This window comes from Pteropus alecto, unplaced genomic scaffold (genome assembly GCF_000325575.1).
Source record: "Pteropus alecto unplaced genomic scaffold, ASM32557v1 scaffold370, whole genome shotgun sequence".
Classification (NCBI taxonomy): domain Eukaryota; kingdom Metazoa; phylum Chordata; class Mammalia; order Chiroptera; family Pteropodidae; genus Pteropus; species Pteropus alecto.
Window position 1 is genome coordinate 359,910 of NW_006431075.1, and position 24,596 is coordinate 384,505.

At 34.9% G+C, this 24,596-nt stretch overlaps 1 protein-coding gene across 1 annotated transcript in view; it reads right to left on the bottom strand.

Annotated features, from left to right (window-relative positions):
• The window catches only part of LOC112469042 (vascular endothelial growth factor receptor kdr-like), a 199,235-nt gene that overhangs the window by 27,279 nt on the left and 147,360 nt on the right, over positions 1-24,596 (bottom strand). Inside the window, exons 24-25 of the mRNA XM_025038493.1 lie at positions 14,244-14,343; positions 12,593-12,698 (exon numbers count right to left, since the gene is read on the bottom strand). Coding sequence (XP_024894261.1) covers positions 12,593-12,698; positions 14,244-14,343 — 206 coding nt within the window. The remainder of the gene's footprint in view (positions 1-12,592; positions 12,699-14,243; positions 14,344-24,596) is intronic.

The following is a 24,596-nucleotide window of genomic DNA, read 5'->3' on the forward strand; positions in this document are numbered from 1 at the left end:
AAATAAATAACTCCAAGGGATGAAGGGAGAGCAAAAACTTGAGCTTTACAACTCTAGCAGTATTTGGAGATAGGTTTCCTATTAAAATGCTAGTTTTCCTCTACCTATTACTCCTGGAATCATTTCATTATATTATCTACACCTTAACCTCCTATAGATAAACCATTATCCAAGAACCAAATTCAAAACGTGATAAAATAATAACGGTTAGTATTAAGCGCTACGTACTATGTACCAGGCACTATAATAAGTACTTTACATTTATTTTCTCATTTACTCATCACATCTTATGAATAAAGGTATTATTAGTGCTCTATTTTACAGATAGGTGAACTGAGGCATAGAACAATTAAGGAATATGTCTACAGTCACAAAGTTAGTAAGTGTAAGGCCAGGATTCTGTTCTAGATAATTTCTCTTAGTCACTTTGTATTGTCATTTTTTTTTAATCATGGTCATGTGGGGAGGTGATGGGCTTTTCTATAAGTGTCTCAGTTTACAACTTGACCTGTAATGTATCTCTTTTCCCTGCCTTCTCTCTGCTCACAGTCCTGAGTCTAGGCAATAGTCCTGCCTTGTGTGTTTTACCTGTCCTCAATCTGATACAGCAAAAAATGGAATTTGAATCTCTGCCTTGGATCTCATTGCTGAGAAATACTTGGTTAGCCAACTTCAGTATTAATAAAACCACTAGAATCGAGTGCTATATACTTTAGATTCCAGAAAGTCAGGAAAAGGAGGAGGCTGGAGATCATTCAACATCTTCATTTTATACGTTTCCTAGTAAGAAAGCTGAGACTTAAAGGAGCTGGAGAAGTGAATTTTCCCAGAGTCACACATGTAACAAGTTTACATGCTAAAAAACCCAAACTGGTTGAGCCACATACTAACCTGTGTACTTAGTGCTATAAAGCAATGTGAATAACTTATAAATACTTGAATGAATAATTAATTTGAATCTTAGAAGTGTAGTTTGCCGTTGTAGGTATCCAAGGTTAGAAATAAAAAAAGAACACTTAGATAGGAGGAAGATGGCAGACTTGGTAAAAGCAGGATTTGTCTCCTCCCAGGTCCACATTGAAATTACAACCAAACTATAAAATAAGCAACGTGGAGAATCACCTGAAATCAGACTGATGTTAATACATATGTCTGATAATATAAAAGAGCCACATTGAAGGTGGTAGGAAGGGCAAAGTCACAAATCTGGCTGGACCCTCACTCACAGTGGTGGAGGATCATGGGGAGGGAGAGCGAGGATGCAGAGGCTTGCTGAAGAGAGGGGGTTCCTGGTCTCATTTGGGGGCTCCCAGCCAAGGGTCCCAGCCCAGGGAACAGGAGATTTCAATAACTCTGGGAATAAAAACCAGAGGGGATTCTGGCTGTCGGGGTGAGACAGAAAGAGACTGAAACCCTAGATGCCCCTTTGAAGGATTCGTGTACAGACATTCTGATTTGTGCACACTCATCTAGGACACTGGCGCTGAGTCAGAGGTTCACATGGGATTCATTATGAGAAAGTCTGCATTACTTGGCACAAGAACAAGGGCTGGGAGGGCAGCCAACATTGTGCCTTAGTCAGGCCCACCGTCTGGGCAATCTACAGACCACACAAGCTTGACTATGCAGCCGCCTCCCACGGAGCCATTAGGAAGAGCTAGCCAGAGGGGATCAGCATGCCCCACCCAACCAGAAGATTGCCCTGGGCATTTATTGCTGGATGGCTACCAAGCCCTCCTCTGATTCTGGGCCAAACATTCCCAGTGGGGAGCCAGCACTGTGAGCCCCATTTCCGAGATAGGATCAGGCAGATCAATGCTGCCAACATGAACTTGAGCAGATCTCGGGGATCTGTAGGCCAGTACCAGACTGCAGCTGGTCTTGCTGTGATCTGAGACTTCTGTGGAAACACACAAAAGGTTGCCAAAGTTGCGGCAAGACTGAGACTATACTGATCTGACTGCCATTGTCTCTCTGAGACCCCAAACCACCCTACCCACAAATTGCCCCAGGTGGCCCATTGACAGTGAACTGTCACAGCCCTGCCCCCCTGCCCCCCCGTCCCCTCCCGCTGATCTCCCAATCCACACAGGTAAAAACTTTGGCTGGCACAGGACAGGCACTGCACAGAAATCTATTGCAGGCAGACCACTTTTGCATGCAAGAGTTGGAATATTGTGTCCAGGGAGTGCAGGGATATCTGGGACCACCACAGATGGCAGCTGGTCTGTGACTACAGCAGGAAAGCCCAGGCACAGAAGTTGCAACAAAACTGAGGATTTATTGGCCAGACAGCCCTTGTCTCCCTGAGATCACCCTTTACTCAAGCCACAAAGTGCCTGCAGCCCGTTGACAGACAGCCTCTCATGCCCTGTTTGGCTCTGGGGTTGTGTAGTCAGCACAGGCAATAGACCTTGGCTAGTGCAGTGAGCGGATTTCGAGGAAACCATTTGTGGACAGACCACTGCTGCCTGTACGAGCTGCAATATCTCTTGAGGGGATTGCAGCAGTCTGTATTGGTCTGACAGCCCTTTAGTCCCTGAGCTCCTGCCCCATCTAATACACAAAGTGCGTGCTGCACACTGATAGGCAGCAGCTCCTGTCCTGGGGTAGGGCATTAGGCACAAGGTGGGCAGCAGCTGACCTTGTTATGAGTGGAAACTTGTACAGGGAGCCACAGAAACAGTGTTGGTACATAACTGACACTGCAGTGACAGGGGAAAATTTACTCAATAGACCCAGGAGACTCCTGGGGTCCCCGTGCCACCCAACATGCATATCACCCAGAGGCTCATCCAGTTTCAGAGACTTACAAGCAACTGAAAGATGGTGTCAGGCCTGAGAAGCACTGTTCCCTCTGCTAAACTATCCTCGGTCAGGGATGGGAGATAATCGACCACTGTCTACAGCGGTGTCTCTTCTAATTACCTATAGATCCAGCATAGGCAACAACCATCTGTAGATCACTTTGTAGTTCCCAGCAGATAGCCATGAGCAATCCAAAGCAGCAGCTGACCTTGGCCTACAGGGGAGCTTCTCCAAAGGGTCCACAAAACTAATGCATCTGGAGGCTGGCACCAGACCACAACGGAGCAACTCCTGACTAGTCGCATTGGTGATACACACAAAGGGTAGTTGCAACAAGTACACAAGCCTGCTAGGGCAAATCCCACTCATTGGGGTCAGCCCCCACACAGCAACTCTTACCCTGTGAATACAGTCAGTTCCCACAATTAGTCAGCCTGAGCGTTAATTCCATTCACTGCTCTACTAACAACATTAAAGGCTTGATGACAACAAAACATCACCGAAAACTAACACAAAGATCTCATTGAGAGCCCCCAAATAAGGGATTAAGGAGAGTGCACCACTGGGCCACACAGGACACTTCCACATTAGGCAATCTGTCCAAGGCTGAGAGATGAAACAAATATTACTGACACAAAAAAATGAACACAGAGAGGCTAATAAAATGAGAAAACAAAGAAACATACCGCAAGTGAAACAACAAATGAAATGGAAGTAAGTAACCTACCAGAGACAGAGTTCAAAATAATGGTTATAAGGGTGCTCAATGAACTTATGGGAAGAGTGGATGAACATAATGAGAACATCGACAGAGAAGTAGTAAGCATAAAAAAGCATGTAGAAACTATAAAAACAAACCAGACAGATATGAGGACTATGATAACTGAAATGAAGATTACACTAGAAGGATTCAACAGTAGATGGAAAGAAACAAAAGATCGAATCAGTGAACTGGAAGACAAGGTAGCAGAATACATCCAATCAGAACAATAGAAAGAAAAAAAAATAAATGTGGATAGTTTAAGAGACGTCTGGGAAAACATGAAATGTAATAATATCAATATCATAGGAGTAACTAAAGAGGAAGAGAGAGAACAAGGGATTGAGAATCTATTTGAAGAAATAATAACAGAAAACTTCTCTGACCTGGAAAAAGAGTTAGACATACAAGCTCAGGAAGCACAAAGAGTCCCAAATGAGAGGAATTTAAACAGGCCTACAACAAGACACATCATAATTAAAATGCCAAAGGTCAAAGACAAAGAGAGAATCTAAAAAGTAGCAAGAAAAAGGCAGTTAGTTACTTACAAGAGTATCCGCATAAGAATGACTGCTGACTTTTCAATGGAAACTTTGCAGGCCAGAAGGGAATGACAAGAAATATTCAAAGTTATGAGAAACAGGAATCTACAATGATGAATACTCTATCCAGCAAAGCTTTCAATTAAAATGGAAGGTGAGATAAAGAGCTTCCCAGACAGAAAAAAGCTTAAGGAATTCATCACCAACAAGCCAGTATTATAAGAAATGTTAAAGGGACTTCTGTAAAAAGAGAAGAAGTAAGAAAGAAAATAGAAATAACAAATATGAATAATAAAATGGCAATAACAATGTACCTATCAGTAATCATTTTAAATGTTAATGTATTAAATGCTCCAATCAAAAGACATAGAGTAACTGAATGGATATGAAAATAAGACCCATATATATGCTGTCTACAAGAGACCCACTTCAGATCAAATGACACTCACAGACTGAAAGTAAAGAGATGGAAAAAGATATTTCATGCAAATGGAAATGGAAAAAAAAAAAAGCCAGGGTATCAATACTTATATCAGATAAAATAGACTTTAAAATAAAGGGTATAATAAGAGACCAAAAAGGGCATTACATAATACTAAAGGATTCAATAAATCAAGAGGACATAACCCTAGTAAACATATATGCACCCAACATAGGAGCACCTACATACATGAAGTAATTATTGATTGACATTAAAGGAGAGATCAGTAGTAATACATTCATAGTAGTAGACTTTAACATCCCATTGACACCAATGGCCAGATCTTCAGGCAAAGAATCAACAAGGAAACAATGGGCCTAAAAGACACACTAGAATGGGTAGATTTAGTAGATATTTTCAGAGCATTTTACCCTAAAACAGCAAAATATATTTTTTTCTCAAGTGTACATGGAACAATTTCTAGCATAGACCACATGTTAGGACACAAAACAAGTCTCAATCAATTTAAGAAGATTGAAATCATATCAATCGTCTTCTCCGATCACAATGGTATGAAACTAGAAATCAACTACAAGAACAAAAAAACTGGAAAATACACAAACACATGGAGGCTAAATAACATGCTACTAAACAATGAATGGGTTATTAATGAGATCAAGGAAGAAATCAAAAGATAACTAGAGACAAATGAAAATGAAAACACAGCTATCAAAATCTATGAGACATAGTGAAATCAGTTCTAAGAGGGAAATTCATAGAAATACAGGCCTACTTCAAGAAATAAGAAAGAGCTCAAATAAACAATCTAATCTTACAATTAAAGAACTAGAAAAAGAACAGCAAACAAAGCCCAAAATGAATAGAAGAAAGGAAATAATAAAGATTAAAGCTGAAATAAATGAAATAGAGTCTAGGAAAACAATACAAAAGATTAATGAAACCAAGAGCTGGTTCTTTGAAAGGATAAACAAGATTGACAGACCCTTAGTCAGACTCATCAAGTAAAATGAGAGTGGACTCAAATAGATAAAATCAGAAATGAAAGAGAAGAAATAGCCACTGACTCCACAGCAATGCAATGGATCATAGGAAAATACAACAAGCAATTATACCCCCACAAATTGGACAATCTGGAAGAAATGGACACATTCCAGTTTTCCCAGCACCATTTATTGAGGAGGCTTTCCTTTCTCCATTGTATGGGTTTGGCTCCTTTGTCGAAAATGATTTGTCCATATATGCAGGAGTTTACTTCTGGACTCTCAATTCTGTTCCATTGGTCTGTGTGTCTGTCTTTCTGCCAATCTCATGCTATTTTGAGTATTATTACTTTGTAGTATAATTTGAAGTCAGACAGAGTTATACCTCTGGCCATATTCTTTTGTCTCAGGATTGTTTTTGCTATTTGGGGACATTTGTGGTTCCACACAAATTTGATGGTTTTTTTTTTTTCTTTTTCTTTAAAAAATGCCATTTGGATTTTGATAGAGATTGCATTAAATATGTATAATAATTTAGATAATAAGGTCAAGGCTATTTTAACTGTTGATTCTTCCAATCCAAGAACACAGAATATCTTTCCATTTTTGTGTCTTCAATGTCTTTTAATAATGTCTTATAGTTTTCAATGTATAGCTCCTTCACAATTTTCATTAGATTTATTCCTAGGTATTTTGTTGTTGTTACAACGGCAATGTAACATTTTTTCATTTCATTTACTGAAAATTTATTATCACAGCATAGAAAACACTGAATATTTGAACATTAATTTTGTATCCTGAAACTACTGTATTTATTTATTATTTTTATTAGTGTTTTAGTGGAGCCCTTAGGGTTTTCTATATAGAGAATCATGTCATTTGCAAAAGTGACAAGTTGAATTCTTCATTCCCTATTTGGATGTCTTTTATTTCCTTGTGTGATCCTAACTAGGATTACCAATACTTTATTGAAGTGTAAAGGTGATAGTGGACAGCCTGGTCTTGTTCCTGATCTTAGAGGAAAGGTTGTAGTTTTTCATCATTAAGTATGATGTTAGCTGAGGGTTTGCCATATATGGCCTTTATTATGTTCAGGTACTTTATTTCTATACCGATTTTATTAAGTGTTTTAAACAGAAATGAATGCTGTATCTTGTTTATATGGTGTATCACATTAATTGATTGGCATATATATTTTTTAAATTTATTTTTATTATGGTGATATTGGCTAAAGAAATCCTGTAAGTTTCAGGTGTACAGTTTAACAGTAAGGCATATGTATATATTGCATTGTGTGTTCACTGCCCATAGTTAGATTTCTTTCTGTCACCACATATTTGATGCCTTTTGCCCCATTTACCTCCCCCCACCCACTATCTGGTAACCACTAGTCTATTGTCCATGTCCATGAATTTCTGCTTGTTTATCCTGTTTATTTGTTGTGTTTTGGTTTATATCCCACATATAAGTGATATCATGTGGCTTTCAATCTTTTCTGTCTGGCTTATTTCTCTTAGCATGATTATCTCGAGGTCTATCCATGTTGCTGCAAATGGCAGTATTTCACCTCTTTTATGGCTCAGTAATATTCCATTGTATATATGTACCACAGCTTCTTTAGACAATCATCTGTCATAGGACACTTTGGTTGCTTCCATGTCCTGGACACAGTGAATAATGCTGCTATGAACATCAGTGTGCAAATATTTTTTCGGATACGAGTTTTCAAGTCTTTGGTGTAAATATCCAGTAGAGGGATTGCTGGATTATATGGTAGATCAATTCTCAGTTCTTTGAGGAACCTCCATACTGTTTTCCATAACGACTGTACTAATTTGCAGTCCCACCAGCAGTGTATGAGGGTTCCTTTTGCTCTGCATCCTCTCCAACATTTGTTAGTACTTGTCCTGTTCATTATAGCTATTCTAACAGTGTGAGATGGTATCTCATAGTGGTTTTGATTTGCATTTTCCTAATAGCTAGCGATGTTGAGCATCTTTTCATATATTTGTTGGCCATTTGTATGTCTTTTAGAGAGAAGTATCTGTTCAGGTGATCTGCCCATTTTTTGACTGGATCATTTGTTTTTTTGTTGTTATTGAATTGTATGAGTTCTTTGTACATTTTGGTTATTAGGCTCTTATCGCAGGTATTGCTTGCAAATATATTTTCCCATTCTGATGGTTGTCTCTTTATCTTGTTGACAGTTTCTTTTGCTGAGCAGAAGCTTTTTAGTTTGATGTAGTCCCATTCATTTATTTTAGCTTTTACTTCTCTTGCCTTTGAGGTCAAATTCATAAAATCCTCTTTAAGTCCAAGATCCATGAGTTTAGTTCCTATGTTTTCTTCTATGCATATTATTGGTCAAGGTCTTATATTCAGGTCTTTAATACATTTTGAGTTCATTTTGGTGTGTGGTGATAGACAACAGTGTAGTTTCGTTCTTTTGCAGGTGGCCTTCCAGTTTTCCCAGCAACATTTATTGAAGAGGCTTTCCTTTCTCCACTGTATTGTTTTGGCTTTTTTTGTTGAAACTTATTTGCCCATATATACACGAGTTTACTTCTGGACTCTCGATTCTGTTCCATTGGTCTGTGTGTCTGTTTTGCTGCCAATACCATGCTGTTTTCATGATTGTTGCTTTGTAGCATAGTTTGAAGTAGGGCAGAGTGATGCCTCCAGCCTCATTCTTTTTTCTCAGGATGGCTTTGAAAATTTGGTGTCTTTTGTGCTTCCATACAAATCTGATGATTTTTTGTTCTATTTCTTCAAAAAATGCCGATGGGATTTTGACGGGGATTGCATTAAATTTGTATTACGCTTTAGGTAATAAGGTCATTTTAACTATGTTGATTTTTCCAAACCAAGAACATAGAATATTTTTCCATTTCATTGTGTATTCTTTGATTTCTTTTAATAGCGTCTTATAGTTATCATTATATAGTTCCTTCACATGTTTCTTTAGATTTATTCTTAGGTATTTCATTCTTTTTGTTTCAATTGCAAAAAGAATTAGCTTTTCCACATTTTTTTCTGAAAATTTATTATTAGTGTATAAGAATGCTATGTATTTATGGACATTGATTTTGTATCCAGAAATTTTATTGTATTTGTTGATTGTTTCTGGTAGTGTTCCTATGGAGTCCTTAGGGTTTTCTCTATATCATGTCATCCACGAACAGTGACAGTTTAACTTTTTTAAAAATTTATTTATTTTATTTAGTTTCAAGTATGCAGTACACTTGTTAGACACACACACACACACACACACACACACACACACACACACATACATATATATTTCATAAAACGATCATCCCTATTGCTCCCTCCCTCCCCCAGCCCTCCACCTAGCCAGGTTATTAATGCTAACTACATTCCCAATGCTGTGCTCTGCATCCCTGAGACCATCCTTCAGCTACTAATTTGTACTTCTTTAACCCTTCACTCCATTCTCTCATCCCTCTTCCTTCCCTTCCCTCTGTACATCACCAAATTGTTTACTGCAATTGTGTGTCAGTTTTTGATTAGTTTGTTCTTTTTATTCCTTAGTATTCACATATAGGTGAACTCATATAATGTTTATCTTTCTCTGTGTGACTTAAATAGCTACTAGGTCCATCAAAGCAATATCTTTTTCCATCCCCTTCCTTTTACTCTGTGTTTGTCTTTTAATATGAAGTGAGTCTCTTATAGGCAACATTTAGGGGTCTTGATTTCCTTTCCATTCATCCACTTTATCTTTTATTTAGAGCACTTAATTCTTTTCTATTTGAGGTACTTGCTGATAGGAATGTAGTTGTTACCATTTTTTACTCCTGTTTTTTAGATTAATTTATTTGAATTACTTTCGAGTATACAGTACGTTGTTTAGACATCTATATAGTTCATAAAACGATCCCCCCAATTGCTTCATCCCTCCCCTCCCCTCCATCTAGCCAACACGACTTCTTCATTTCCTTTTTGGATGCCTTTTATATTTTTCTCTTGCCTGATTGCACTCACTAGGACCTCTAGTGTTATATTGAATAACAGTAGCGATAGTGGACAGACTTGTCTTGTTCCTGATCAAGATGGAAGGTTTTTAGTTTTTCACCATAGAGTATAATGTTGGCTGAGGGTTTGTCCTATGTGGCCTTTATTATGTTAAGGTACTTTCCTTCTATAACAATTTTGTTAAGTGTTTTGATCATAACTGGAAGCTGTATCTTGTTGAAGGGTTTTTCTGCATCTATTGATATCATATGATTCTTATTTTTTTAATTTGTTTATGTCGTATATCACATTAATCGATTTGGGTATGTTGAACCATCCCTTTGCCTCTGGGATGAAGCCCACTTGGTTATGGTGTATAATCCTTTTAATATGTTGCTGTATTCGGTTCCCTAGTATCTTATTTAGGATTTTTGCATCTGTGTTCATGAGAGATATTGGTCTGTAGTTTTCTTTTGTTTTGTTATCTTTACCAGGCTTTGGTATCACAGTAATATTAGCCTCAAAAATGAGTTGGGAAGTATTGCCTCCTCTCTGATTTTTTCGAAGAGTTTGAGGAGAATAGGTATTAAATTTTCTTTGAATGTTTGGCGGAATTCACTGGTGAAGCCATCTGGTCCTGGACGTTTACTTTTTGGTAGGTTTTTGATGATTGTTTCAATTTCCATACTGCTGATCGGTCTATTTAGATTTTCCAGTTCTTGTTGATTCAGTCTAGGAAGATTGTATTTTTCTAAGTACTGGTCCATTTCTCCTAGGTTATTAAATTTGGTGCTATATACTTTTTCATAGTATTCTTTAATGAGTTGGGAAGTATTGCCTCTTTTCGATATTTTGGAAGAATTTTAGGAGAATATGTATTAAATCTTCTTTGAATGCTGGTAGAATTCACTGGTGAAGCCATCTGACCCTGGACTTTTACTTTTTGGTAGATTTTTGGTGACCGTTTCTATTTCCATTCTGCTGATCAGTCTATTTAGATTTTCCAGTTCTACTTGATTCAATCTAGGAAGGTTATATCTTTCTAAGTATTTGTGCATTTCTTCTAGGTTATTAAATTTGGTGTTACATACTTTTTAACATTATTCTTGTATGATCTTTTGTATTTCTGTGGTGTCTGTTATAATTTCTCCTCTTTCATGCCTGATGTTGTTGTGTCCTTTCTCTTTTTTCTTTAGTGTAATCTAGCCAGGGGCTTGTCAATTTTATTAACCTTCTCAAGGAATCAGCTCTTTGTTGAATGATTTTTTCTATTATTTTTGTTTTGTTGTTGTTGTCATTGTTTTTAATTTCATTTATTTCTGCTTTAATATTGATTGTTTCTTTCCTTCTTCTTATTTTAGGCTTCGTTTGTTCTTCTTTTTCTAGTATTTAAAGATGAAGTGTTAGGCTGTTTATTTAGGCTCGTTATTATTATTATTTTTTTGAGATACGTCTATAATGATATAAACTTTCCTCTTATTACCGAGTTTGCTATGTCCCAAAACTCTCTGACCTAGTTATTCTTCAGTAGCATGTTGTTTAATTTCCATGTATTTGTGGTTCTTCCAAGTTTCTTTTTACATTTTATCTCCAGCTTCCAAGTATTATGATCAGAGAATATGATTGGTATGATTTCAACCCTCTTATATTTGTTGCAGCTATCTCTGTGTCTCAGTAGTGGTCAATCCTTGAGAATGTTCCATATGCATTAGAGAAGAATATATAAGCAGCTGTTTTGGGATTGAAGGCTCTGTATATGTTCATTATGTCCAGTTGGTCTAATGTGTCATTTAAGGATCTTATTTCCTTATTGGTTTTCTGTTTCGATGATCTGTCCATATCCGACGATGGGGTATTTAGGTCCCCTAGTAAAATAGTGATTTGGTCTTTTCTTCCTTTTGTTCTGTTAGTAATTGCTTTATATATTTCGAGACTCTCTGATTCAGAGTATAGATATTAATAAGTGTTACATCTTCTTGGTGCATGATTTCTTTTATCATTATGAAGTGTCCTTCAGTGTCTCTTTTCCTTTTTTGTTTTGAAGTCTATTTTGTCCGATATTAGTACCGCTACTCCCACTTTTCTCTGAATGCCATTTGCTTGAAATATTATTTTCTACCCTTTACTTTGATTTTATATTTGTCTTTGGAACTGAGATGTGTCTCCTGGAGGCAGCATATGATTGGGTTTTGTTTTCTGATTTAATCTGCGTCTCTGTGCATTTTTATTGTTAGTTCATTCCATTTACATTTAAGGTGATTATTGAAATATGAGGTTTACCTATAGCCATTTTGTGTTTTGCTTTCTGGTTGCTTGGTGTTTTCATTGCTTCTTTGTCCTTGTGTGTCTTTTTTTTAAATTTATTTTTGTTGGGTTTTGTGGATTTTCTCTCTGATCCTTCTTGTTTTATGTTATATACTTTAGTTCTGAATCTTTGTTGTGTGGTTACCATTACGAATATGTAAAGAATAGTTATGTATATACAGTAGTCCATTTTCTTCTTGGACTTTTCCAATAGTCTAGCTCCTGCTCTTCCTCAAAACCCTTGTTTCCCTTTCTCTTGGTACTCATCATACTCTACTACAAGCCTTGGTTTTCTTACTTGAGTATTCTTTGAGATCAGAATTCATGTCTTTTTATCTTTACATCAAAAGTGCCCAGTGCAATATGTGGCACAGACTAGATGCTCAATAAATATTTTAATGAAGAACTGACTTTGTCTCTGATGTCTCACATATACCCTTTTCAGGGGCTTATTATTTTCTCTTTTTCTACTTCACTTTTCTTATCATATTATAATTATTTCCTTTACACTCCCCAGATTAGATTATGAGCTCTCTGAGGACTGAACATGGGCATAGTCCAAAATTGCACTGCTTACAGCTCCAAGAACTGTGATTTAGCAGACAACATTAAAAAGACACTTATATTAGCAATTTATCTATATCATCAGTTATCAAAGTATGTTCTGGGGACTTCTGGTGATCCTGAGACCTTTTACTGGGAACCATAAATAAAAACGAGTTTTGTAATACAAAAAAAAAAAAAAGACACTGAATGATAGAATAAACTAAGTAATGAATACCTGTTGAACACTGGCCTGAAGGAGATCTCCAAGACGCCTGACCAGTTCAGAGAAGTTAGGTCTCAAGGTGCTCACACTGTGCCAGCATTCAAGCATAGTCTGGTAGCTGAAGATTGAAAAAAATGCCAAGAAAATCTCCATTCCCCATTCCCATTGCTTTTTCAACTTTTCCTATGGATTACACCTCAAATTATACCTTCACAATTATCCCAAGCTATATTCTCTGCTACGGCCTAAGAATTATGTTTCTGAAAAGCCTGCCAGGTCTATAACTGTCCATTATCCCTATGTCTCCTTCATTCCCACTTGTTCTGAGTTGATAGGCATAGATTTATGCACATAACCAGTCATAATTAGTCCATTTATAATCTTAAATATTTAGAAAGTCTTAAGGAGAGCAATCTAGCATTTAGGTTAGCTATCGAATTGCTTTGGAATTACAAAGATTATGTAAATGGCGGGGGGACTGCTGCATTTGTCATGAGGCCAAATTGCTTCAAATAATTCTCTTGGATTTTGGGCTCTCCTCATGATCTAGAAGATTATATAATTGGAGTTTTATCTTCAAATATCTTTATACATCTTTCATTGAAAAATGGTATAAAATGTCATCATTTTTAGATTTTAAATGGCAATGCTAGAATCCCAGACTGTACTTTCCAATGACTTTGGCCAATGAGCCATCAACTAAGTAGTAAATGCAGTTTCATGCTGAAATTGCTGTTTATTAAAACAATTAAAAATCATTAACTTATCTCTATATCTCTGTGATATGACAAGTCTTTAAATCTGCTTTTAGTATCTGTTGTAATTGTGCAGATTCATTTATTGATCCAGTAAGAGATCACAAAAACATGGGTTCAGTTTGGTGTAACGTGTATGGCCACATCTCTGTCAGAAGCCCAAGACAGGCTGTTCTGGAAACTCAAGCTTCTTGGTGGTAATTTTTATTTGATGTTTTGAAACATAAACATATAAGTATAGAATCTAAGGCTAGAAGTGACCTAGACAGTATCATGATTACACCTAATACATGAACACCTTCTACAACTTATGAATTTGCTGAAAAATGTCAGTATATGCATTTTAATATGAAATTTGTATTTCTAGGTTCTTAGACCATCTTTAAGTTATGACAGACATACTTCAGTTTATTGTGCTTTGCTTTATTGTACTTCACAGATATTGTATTTTCACCAAGATTGAGGCAAGACCCTCCACCAGAAAAAGATTAAACCTTGCTGGAGTCTCAGATAATGGTTAGCATTTTTTAGCAATAATATATTTTAATATGTTATTATTAGATATATAAATAAATAACATATCTGATATATTTATAATACATTGCAGTTTTAGATATAATGTTACCACACACTTAATATCCTACAGTATAATGTAAACATAACTTTTATATGCACTGAGAAACCAAAAAAAGTTTTGTAATTTGCATTACTGCAAAATTGGCTTTATTGTGAGGGTTTGGAACTTAACCTGCAATATCTCTGAGGTATGCCTGTACACTTGTGAAGGCAAAATAAGTGCCTTGGCACTGAACAAGATTTTGTGTATTATTGTCTGTAATCTGTGATGCTTACTTTGACCTTTTTATCCAAATTTAGTCTGATGACACGTAGCCTGGGGAATAACTCACATTTCAGGAGTGGAATATTCAGGAAATTTCATTCTCTTACCCTCCTTAAGCTGACGGCAGAAGTCTTCATCTATTTGCACTCCTGGGTATGGTGAGGCACCTGAGACATAAGAGAAAACATGTTTCCTATTCATTCCCATGAGGAAAACAACCAATCAATATCTTAAAAGGCAGAGACCTAAAATTAATTCTGAGGAAGGGAAAACAGTTCCAGGTATACAGAGTGTGTGACATAGGATTTCCATCCACCTTGATGATTCACAGACCTGATATAAATGATTCTCCCAGAAATCAGATATACAAATACTTTGAGATAAAGTTCAGGGTTTTAAGAAAACCACTAATGAATTTCCACCAACTTGGCAATAATTTAATGTTTTTAAATGATATATTCAACCATTTTGTGATTTGCTGGAATGTAACCCACCTTTCGGGTGATTTTGTTTTCAATCTAAAAATATTTTATTTTGCAGTCTCTGAATACCCTTTTCCTTTCCATATCATACTTTAACCTATGGCATTCTACTGTAGTTCAGGTCTCAAAAACAACAAGGGAGCAGATTTCCAGCCAGTGTGGATGTTGGTCTTGAACTTGGGACATGTAGTTTTGGGGGTATCCAAACCCACAAGAGAAAAAAGGACTGGGAGTAAATTTCAAGTTGATAAATGAAAAAAAAAATTGCAAAAATATTTTATACTAAAGGAAAAGTACATATCCCATGTTTGAATCACAGTTTAAAGTAAATTAAGAGATTACAAAATAAAGCACAAGTAGAACACCTATGTCTGTGCATGGGTAGGCTACATTTCCAAAGTCATGACTTTTATTTGGTTGCTTCTACTCTATATGCTGAAAATGCTAAAATATACTTTCTAAATCTTTGAAATTCGAGATATTGTCAATGTTATTAAAATTTTTTAAAACAATGTTTGAGTACCCATAAGAAATTTTTTAGTATAAGTCATTTATATCCCATCTAATTTCCAAAGTGTTTAAAATGGTTTACAGCTGTGTAAAATGTAAATTAAAAGTTAGAAAAAAAACAAAAATGAAACAAAAAGGATGAAATCCAGAGTGAGCCTAATAAAAATGAGGAACTATCAAGCTGTATATACACCTGCTGTTGAGAAAAAGGCACAACTTTGGTTTCAAGTTTTTAGTTTTCTGGAAGTCAACTAAATAATAGAAATCTCTTCAGTTACCTAATTCAAGGTAACTTGTAAGATACAATGAAATTTAATTACTTCTCCCTTTGTGATATGGAGTGATGTATTATTGCTCCCTGTATTTGTCTTCCAGATTTGGTGACTAATGATGTGATATTTTAAATCTCATAAACTTAAGAATGTGTCATCTAATCCAATACTCCCAAACCCATGGATCATGACATTCCCAGAAGACAGAAGTTATAGCAAGGTATCTGTATATCCTTGGGGTCATCAGTCATTGTCTATAACATGAATACTTAATATCTCATATGGAATGATAATTACTTTTATAAAGCATGAAGGCTGATGTAATTCACATAATTCAAATTATTTTTAAAAGTTCCTCAGTTCAGAGTAGCTTTTAGTTATACATCAAAAAAAGAAAAAAAGAACTAGGAAAAGAACAAGAGAAGACCAAAGTTAGCAGAAAAAAGAAAACAGTAAAGATCAGAGTGGAAATGAAAGAAATAGAGACTAGAAAAAAAATAGAAGGATTAATAAAACTAAAAGCTGGTGTTACAAAAAGATAAGTAAAATTGACAAGACTAAAGATACAAAATTGAGAAGAAAAAGAGAAGAATCCAATAAAATGAGTAACAAAAGAGGAGACATTACAACTGATACTACAGAAATAGTCATCAGAGATTACTATAACAATTATATGCCAACACATTAGATACCTAAAAAAAAAATAGATAAATTTCTACAAATGCACAATGTACCAAGACTGAACCAAAAGAAATAAAAAAATCTGAACAGACCAATAATGAGTACAGAGATTGAATCAGTAATCAAAAATCTCCCAACACAGAAAAATCCAGAACCAGAAGCCTTCAGTGGCAAATTCTACCAAACACTTAAAATAAAATGAATGCCAATTGTTCTCAAACTCTTGTAAAATTGAAGAGGAGAGAACACTTCCAAATTCATTCTACAAAGCCAGCATAACCCTGATATCAAAGCCAAATAAGGACACTGCAAGAAAATAAAATTGATAGTTACAAAACAGTCACATGGATGTGAAGCACAGCATAAGAAATATAGTTAATAATATTGAAATTATTATGTGTAGTGAGTGCCAGGTGAGTCTAGACTAATCAGGAAGATCACTTGGTAAATCATATAAATGTCTAACCACTATTCTGTATACCTGAAACTAATATAAAACAATATTGAATGTCAATTCTAATTAGAAAATAAATAAATAAAATAAAACAAAGCTATAGATCAATACCCCGGTAAATATAGATACAAAATTTCTTGACAAAATATTAGAAAACTGAATTCAAGAACATATAATAATATCATATACCATGACCAAGAGCAATTTATCTCTGGGATGCCAGGATGTTTCAACATAGGCAAATCGATAAATGTAATCCATCATCTTCATAAAATAAAAGATAAAAATAACATGATCATCTTAATATATGCATAAAAATAATTAGAGAAAATACAATAATCTTTCATTACAAAAATCTTTGACAGATTGGGTATATAAAGAATATACCTCAGAATAATAAAGGTCATATATGATAAACCACAGCTAGTACTATACTCAATAGTAAAAAATTGAAAGCTTTTCCAATAAGATCAGGAACAAGACAAGGATACTAATTCACCACTCTTCAATATAGTACTGAAAGTCCTAGCTAGAGCAATTAGGCAAGACACAAAAAATGAAAAGACATTCAAATCAGAAAGGAAGAAGTAAAACTGTCTTTGTTTGCAGATGATGTAATTTTGAATATAGAATATCCTAAAGATTCAACAAATACTCTTAGGAATAATCAACTCTTTTTAAAATAAATGTATTTATTTAAATTAGTTTCAAATATACAATACATTGGTTAGACATCTATAATGTTCATAAAACTATTCCCCAATTGCTCCCTCCTTCCCCTGGCCCTCCACTTAGCTATCATATTAATGCTAACTGCATTTCTTCCGCCATGTTCTTTATGTCCAATTATCAACTACTAATTTGTACTTCTTTAACCCTTCACCCCATTCTCCCAGCCTCCCAATCCCTCTCCATTCTGTCCATCATAATCAACTCTTTTAGCAAAGTTGTAGTATATAAATCGACATACAGAAATCAGTTGCATTCTTATACACTAATAACAAAATATTTACAAAATGACCTCATTCAAGACAACATGAAAAACAAAAAAAGGATGTATTTAACCAAGGAAGTAAAAGATCTGTACAACAAAAACTACAAGACCTTGCTGAAGAAAATCAAAGAAAACACAAATAAATGGAAAGCTATTCTATGTTCATAGAGTGGAAGAATTAATATTGTTAAAATGTCCATACTACCCAAACCCATCTATAGATTAACACAATTTCCATCAAAATGCAAATGGTAATATTCAAAGAAATAGAAAACATATCTAAAATGTTCATGAAATTTTGCAAAAACTCCAAATAGCCAAAACAATCCTAAAAGAGAAAAAAAAATCCAGAAGTATTATACTTTCTAATTTCAAACTACAAAATTATAATATTTAAAAAATAATAATATTGAGCTTGCATAAAAATAGACATACAGCAATAGAACAGAATAGAGAGCCCAGGATTAAATCCCTGTATATATATGATCAACTAATATTCAACAAGTCAAGATTATCCAATGAGCATAGGATATTCTCTTCAAGAAATGGTGTTGGGAAAACTGGATAAACACATGCAGAACATACTACACCACTCAGAAAAATCAACTCAAAATGGATCAAAGGCTTAAACAACTTAAACATGGTCAGGACAAGCAAATAGAGACTCATGGACATGGACTGTAGACTAGTGGTTACCAGAGGGTAAGGGATGGGGGAGGGGGGAGATAGGTGGGGTAAAGGGGGTCAAATATGTGGTGACAGAAAGAAATCTAACTTTAGGAGGTGAACACACAGTGTAAATATGTATATGTATGTGTGTGTGTGTGTATAGATGAAAACAAACTAAGTGTTCTTCAATGGATGAATGAAGAGATGGTACATATATACAATGGAATATTACTCAGCCATAGAAAGAATGAAATCTTGCCATCTGCAACATGCATGAACCTAGAGGGTATTATGCTGAGAGGAGTAAGTCAGACAGAGAAATACAAATGCCATTTGATTTCATTTACATGTGCAATCTAAGGAATAAAATAAACAAAGAACAGAAATAAACTCAGATACAGAGAATATATTGAGGGTTGCTGGGTGAGAATGGGGCTGGGGTGAGTGAAAGAGAGGACGGGATTAAGTACAAATTGGTAGATACAAAATTGACATGAGGATGTAAAGTAAAGCATAAGGAATATAATCAATAATATTGTAATAACTATATATGGTGTCAGATAGGTACTAGCTTTATCAGGGTGATGACTTCATAAGTTATATAAACATCTAATCATTATATTGTATACACATAAAACTAATATATTGTATGCCAACTATAATTGAAATAAAGTAATTATTTAAAATTTTTTTTAAAAAAGTTAAGAAGCAAGAAGTAAAATTATTTCTATTTACAAATGATGTGATCTACGCTTAGAACACTCTAAAGATCTCCCCCACACACACGCACAGAAACTGTTAGACCTAATAAACAAATTCAATAAAGTTGCAGAAGATAAAATCAACATAATAAAATTAGTTGCATTTCTATATACTAACAACGAACTATCCAAAAGTGAAATTAATTAACAATCATATTTACAATAATATTGAAAATAAAATACTTAGAAATAACTTTAACCAAGGAGGTGAAAGATTTGTACGCTGAAGACTACACATTATTGACGAAAGAAATCAATGAAGATCTACATAAATGGAAAGACGTTCTGTATTCATTGATTGGAAAACTTAATATTGCTAAAATGTCCCTATTACCAAAAGCAGTGCTATTCCCATCAAAATCCCAATGTCATACTTAAGAGAAGGAGAAAAAAAAATAATACAAAATTTCATATAGAATCACAATGTTCCTCAATATCTACAACAATCTTGAGAAAGAACAAAACTAGAGGTATCGCACTTCCCAATTTCAAAATATATTGCAAATCTATAATAAATAAGATAATATGATACCGACATAAACATAAATACAGACCAATAAACACAATAGAGAGTCCCCAAATAAACCCATACATATATGGTTAACTGATCTTCAAAAAAGGTACTAAGAATATACAATGAGAAAACAATAGTCCTTTCACAAATGGTAGTGGGAAAACTACATATATACATGCAAAGGAATGTATCTGGACCTCTGTCTTATACCATATGCAAAAATCAAGTAAAAATGGATTAAAGACTTAAACTAAGATCTGAAAATGTAAAACTCCTAGAAAAAAAAATCTAGAGGAAAAGCTTCATGACGTTGGTCTAATAAAGGATTTCTTGGATATGACACCAAAGCAAGGCAACAAAAGCAAAATTATACAAACAAGACTATATCAAACAAACAAAGAAAAAGCTCCTGCACAGAAAAAGGAAACAAGAGAGTGAAAAGTCAAACTATGCAATGAGAGAAAATATTTACAAATTAATATATCTGATAAGATATTATTTTCCAAAATATGTAAGAAACAACTCTACCTCAATGAACCCAATTAAAATATGAGAAAATGAATTGAATAGACCTTTCCCTAAGACATGAAAATGGCCAACAGGTACATGAGAAGATGCTCACCATCACTTATCATCAGGGAAATGCAAATCAATACCACAGTAAAGTATCACCTCGCACTTATTAAAATTGTTATTATTAAAAACAATAAAGATAAGCATTGGTGAGGATGTGTAGAAATTACATTTCTGTACACTTCATGGGAATATAAAACGATACAGCTGCTATGGAAAAGCAGCATGGAAATTTCTCCAAAATCAAAACTAAAACTATCAAAAGATCTAGTGATTTCACTCTTGGGTTTGTATCCAAAAGAATTTAAATCAGAACCTCAAAGAGATATCTGCGCACCTATGTTCATTGCAGCATTATTCATAATAGCTAATATATGGAAACAGCTCAAATTTTCATATGAATGGATTAAGACAATGTGATATATATCACAATTGAATATTATGCAGCCTTAAAAAAGAAAATACTATAATTTGTCACAACATGATGGATGGAACTGGAAGACGTGGTAAGTGAAATAAGTCAGTCACAGAAACACAAAAGGACAATTACCGTCAAATATTTCATGATCCATATATATGAGGTATATAAAATAGCCTAACTTATAGAAGCAGAAAATACAATAAAGGTTGTTAGGGAATGGGGAGGGAAAAATGTAGAGTCATTTAATGGTATAATATTAGTTATACAGATGAATGAATTTTAGATATATGCTGCACAATATAGTGTCTATAGTTAACAATACCATGTTGTGCTCTTTAGCCTTTGTTAATCTGGTAGATCTAATGTTAAATGCTCTAATAACACACAGAAAAGCAAGGGACAGAAGAAAACTTTTGGAGAGATGGATGTGTCTATTACTTTGATTATGGTGATAATATATGGGTGTATAAAAGAGTCCTAGCTCATGATACTGTATATATTAAATATGTGCAGTTTTAAAAATATCAATTATACCTCAATACAGCTGTAGAAAAAGAATGTATTGAAAATAAAGCTGTGATCAGATATAAAAAAATATATTTTATAAGTATTTATTATGCAAAAAATTGTGGACAGATACACATACACACTCACTTGTCTGGTTTGAGTGTTAATGATAGAGTTGTTTCCATAGATCCTGGATTAAAATGATCAACTAGGTAAAAGTTTTTAAAAGCCTATCCATAATATAAACCACTCTTCCACTTTCTACTTTTGCTCATACTCTTTCCTCTTTCTGAAATACTTTACCCGTTCCTTTTCCTGAAACTTCCTCCCCAAACCTCAATTTCATCTTGTTATCCTTTAGGCCCAATTCAATGTGCTTATTCTCTAAGAGACTTTTCCTACATATCCTTTCTCCTGCAAAAGTAGAAATTCATTTTATCCTTCCTGTTTTCTTTATGGTTCTTTTTTTTTTTTTTGTCTGGACTTTTATTTTAGGGTTTGTGACAGCCTGTCATGCATTAGAATTAGTTGAGTATATTTTTCTCTTCCCAACACAATTGTTAGTCCCTGTAAGCTAAGAACTGTTTTACTTCACAATGCTTTGAATGTAGAAGGCACACACCAAATGTTTCTTGAAATAAATTATGACTCCGATGTAATAAGCTTCTAATCCATTTAATTGGTACATTTTTCTTCTTTTTTCTTCTAAAAATCAATGATTTGTGATGATGTTAATAGAGGTTAAATGAATAGAAACCAGGTTTTACTTTATTAATGTGTTTGAATTTCAGCATTTATTATCGAAAGTGACATTAGGTATGTTTTATCTATTGCTTGGGTTTTCATAATGGTTAATTGCTGTGCCTAGCTCTAGGGGTAAGAAGAGGGGGAGTAAAGCAGTACTGGGAATTGAAACTTTATTTATTATTGGTCAAAATTACAAGGGCACAAAGACAGTGGGGATTGACATTTTAATAGCATCTTTCATTGCCCAAAGTTATTAAAGTTGTCTGTTTTCCCTACTGAGTTAAAAGCGGGCCTACCTATGACCTCTGCTGGTGGGACCAAACCTTAGCAGTGGGTCTTGGTTAAGGTGTTGTTCAGCCAGTGGATACAAGTTCAGTCAGTGGGTACAACCGCAGTCTTGAAAGCAAGTGCTCGGTTTCAAACTGAGTTTCTGGCTGTGATTTGTGGAATGGCTTCATGAAAAAAGAAATGAGAGTAATATACCTAGTTCTTCTAGAAAACAAAACAAAACAAAACAAAACTTTTCTTGGGTTAGAAGTGTCTGTTAAGCAGCTTCCACTCTCAAAGTAGCATATGTAAGTAGGTCAGTATCTCCTTAGGAAAACACTTCCAACGCTCTATTTAAGGCCAGAATAGATTATAGTTCTTGGGAAGAATGCCTTGCCATGATATTGCGTCAATCTTGTGCCTCAGGTTTTCACTAAGATTGGTAGAACCTTTGCTTGGCCTCTTTAATCTCCCAGCAAACTAGCTCCTGGATACCTTGAGATATAATCTTGTACCTGGTAGCTGGTCACAGGTTTGCTTTCAAAGGTAAATTATAAACCTCCCTCAAACTAAATATTTTCATGTTTTAAAACTCTTGTTACCCTCCCAGTGATTTCTTTCAGCTCTGAGTTTGGCCTGATTTGACATTCCAGGCTTAATAAGGATTGTCAGGAATATAGAGATGAACCTTTTGGGATGCCATTGTGAAGGAGCAAGTCTTTCAATCCTTATTAACTGGCCCATGTTCTCTCCCTTCCACCTGGTATCAACTTCAGGATCTGTGTGAAGATACATCTTATGAGCCTTCTTCCACTCTCCTGAGCCAGGTACAAGTTTTGCAGCAAAATTCCTTCCATTATAGTATCATACAATTTTGATAATCCATGTAACATAATTATCACAATGTACATACAAATGAGAACTTACACACAAATGCTTTAAAAATAAAGGTATTTTTTCGTGAAATAGTCTAGTATTTGACTTTCTTCTGTTTTTATTTAGGAATTAGATATAATTTTAGCCACCCATCTAAAAAATCTGAGAACTTGATTCAGGAGACTGAAATTCTAACCGTTGAATACACTAAACACTTTAAAGGCACTTAATAGTTCAAATAGGACCTTAAAACAACAACCTTGTGATATTGTAATCATTAATTCCATTTTATACATGAGGAATTGGGACCCAGATTGAAGTAGTGACCTACTCAAGTGATACAGCTAATAAGAGGCCATATTGAGATACATACTGAGGTCTATTTTTTTTAATTAAGTTTATTGGGGTAACATTGGTTAATGCAATTATATAATTTTTAGGTGCACATTATAAATTGACATCTGTATATTCCATTGTGTATTTACCACTCAAAGTCCAGTTTCCTTCAGCTAGAATATATTTGATACCCTTTACCCACTTCACCCTCCCCTTATCCCTTCTATTTGACCCCCTTTACTGCGTCTACCTTCCCCCACCTCCCTGACACTACTAGTCTGTAGTTCTCTGGTAACCACTAGTCTATTGTCCATGTCCATGAGTCTCTGTTTGTCCTGTTAATTTGTTGCTTTTAGGTTTATATCCCACATATAAGTAATATCATGTGATTTTAAACTTTTTCTGTCTGGCTTATTTCGCATAGCATGATTATCTCAAGGTCTATCCATGTTGTCGCAAACGGCAGTATTTCACTTCTTTTATGGCTGAGTAATATTCTATTGTATATTTGCACCACAGATTCTGTAGCTAATCATCTATCATACGACACTTCGCTTGCTTCCATGTCCTGGCCACTGTGAATAATCCTGCTATGAACATCGGTGTGCAAATATCTTTTCAGATATGGATTTGCAAGTCTTTGGGGTAAATAGCCAATAGAGGGATTGTAGATCACATGGCAGATCAATTCTAAGTTGTTTGAGGAACCTCCATACTGTTTTCCATAGTGGCTGTACCAATTGCAGTCTCACTAGCAGTATGTAAGTGTTCCTTTTTCTCTGCATCTTCTCCAACATTTGTTATTACTTGTCCTGTCGATTATAGCCATTCTAACAGATGTGAGATGGTATCTCATTGTGGTATTGATTTGGATTTCTCTAATAGCTAGCAATGTTGAGCATCTTTTCATATATTTGTCCTCTAAGGAGAAGTGTTTGTTCAGTTCCTCTGTCCATTTGTTGCTTAGATCATTTGTTTTTTGTTGTTATTGACTTGTATGAGTTCTTTGTGTATTTTGGATATTAGGCCTTTATCGGAGGTGTTGCTTGCAAATATATTTTTCTATTCAGATGGTTCTCTCTTTACCTTGTTGACGATTTCTTTTGCTGAGCAGAAGCTTTTTAGCTTGATGTAGTCCCATTCATTTATTTTAGCTTTTACTTCCCTTGCTTTTGAGGTCAAATTCATAAAATCCTCTTTAAGTCCAAGGTCCTTGAGTTTCATTCTTACGTTTTCTTCTATGCATTTTATTGTTTCAGGTCTTATATTTAAGCCCTTAATCCATTTTGAGTTCATTTTGGTATGTGGTGATAGACAACAGTCTAGTTTCATTCTTTTGCATGTGGCTTTCCAGTT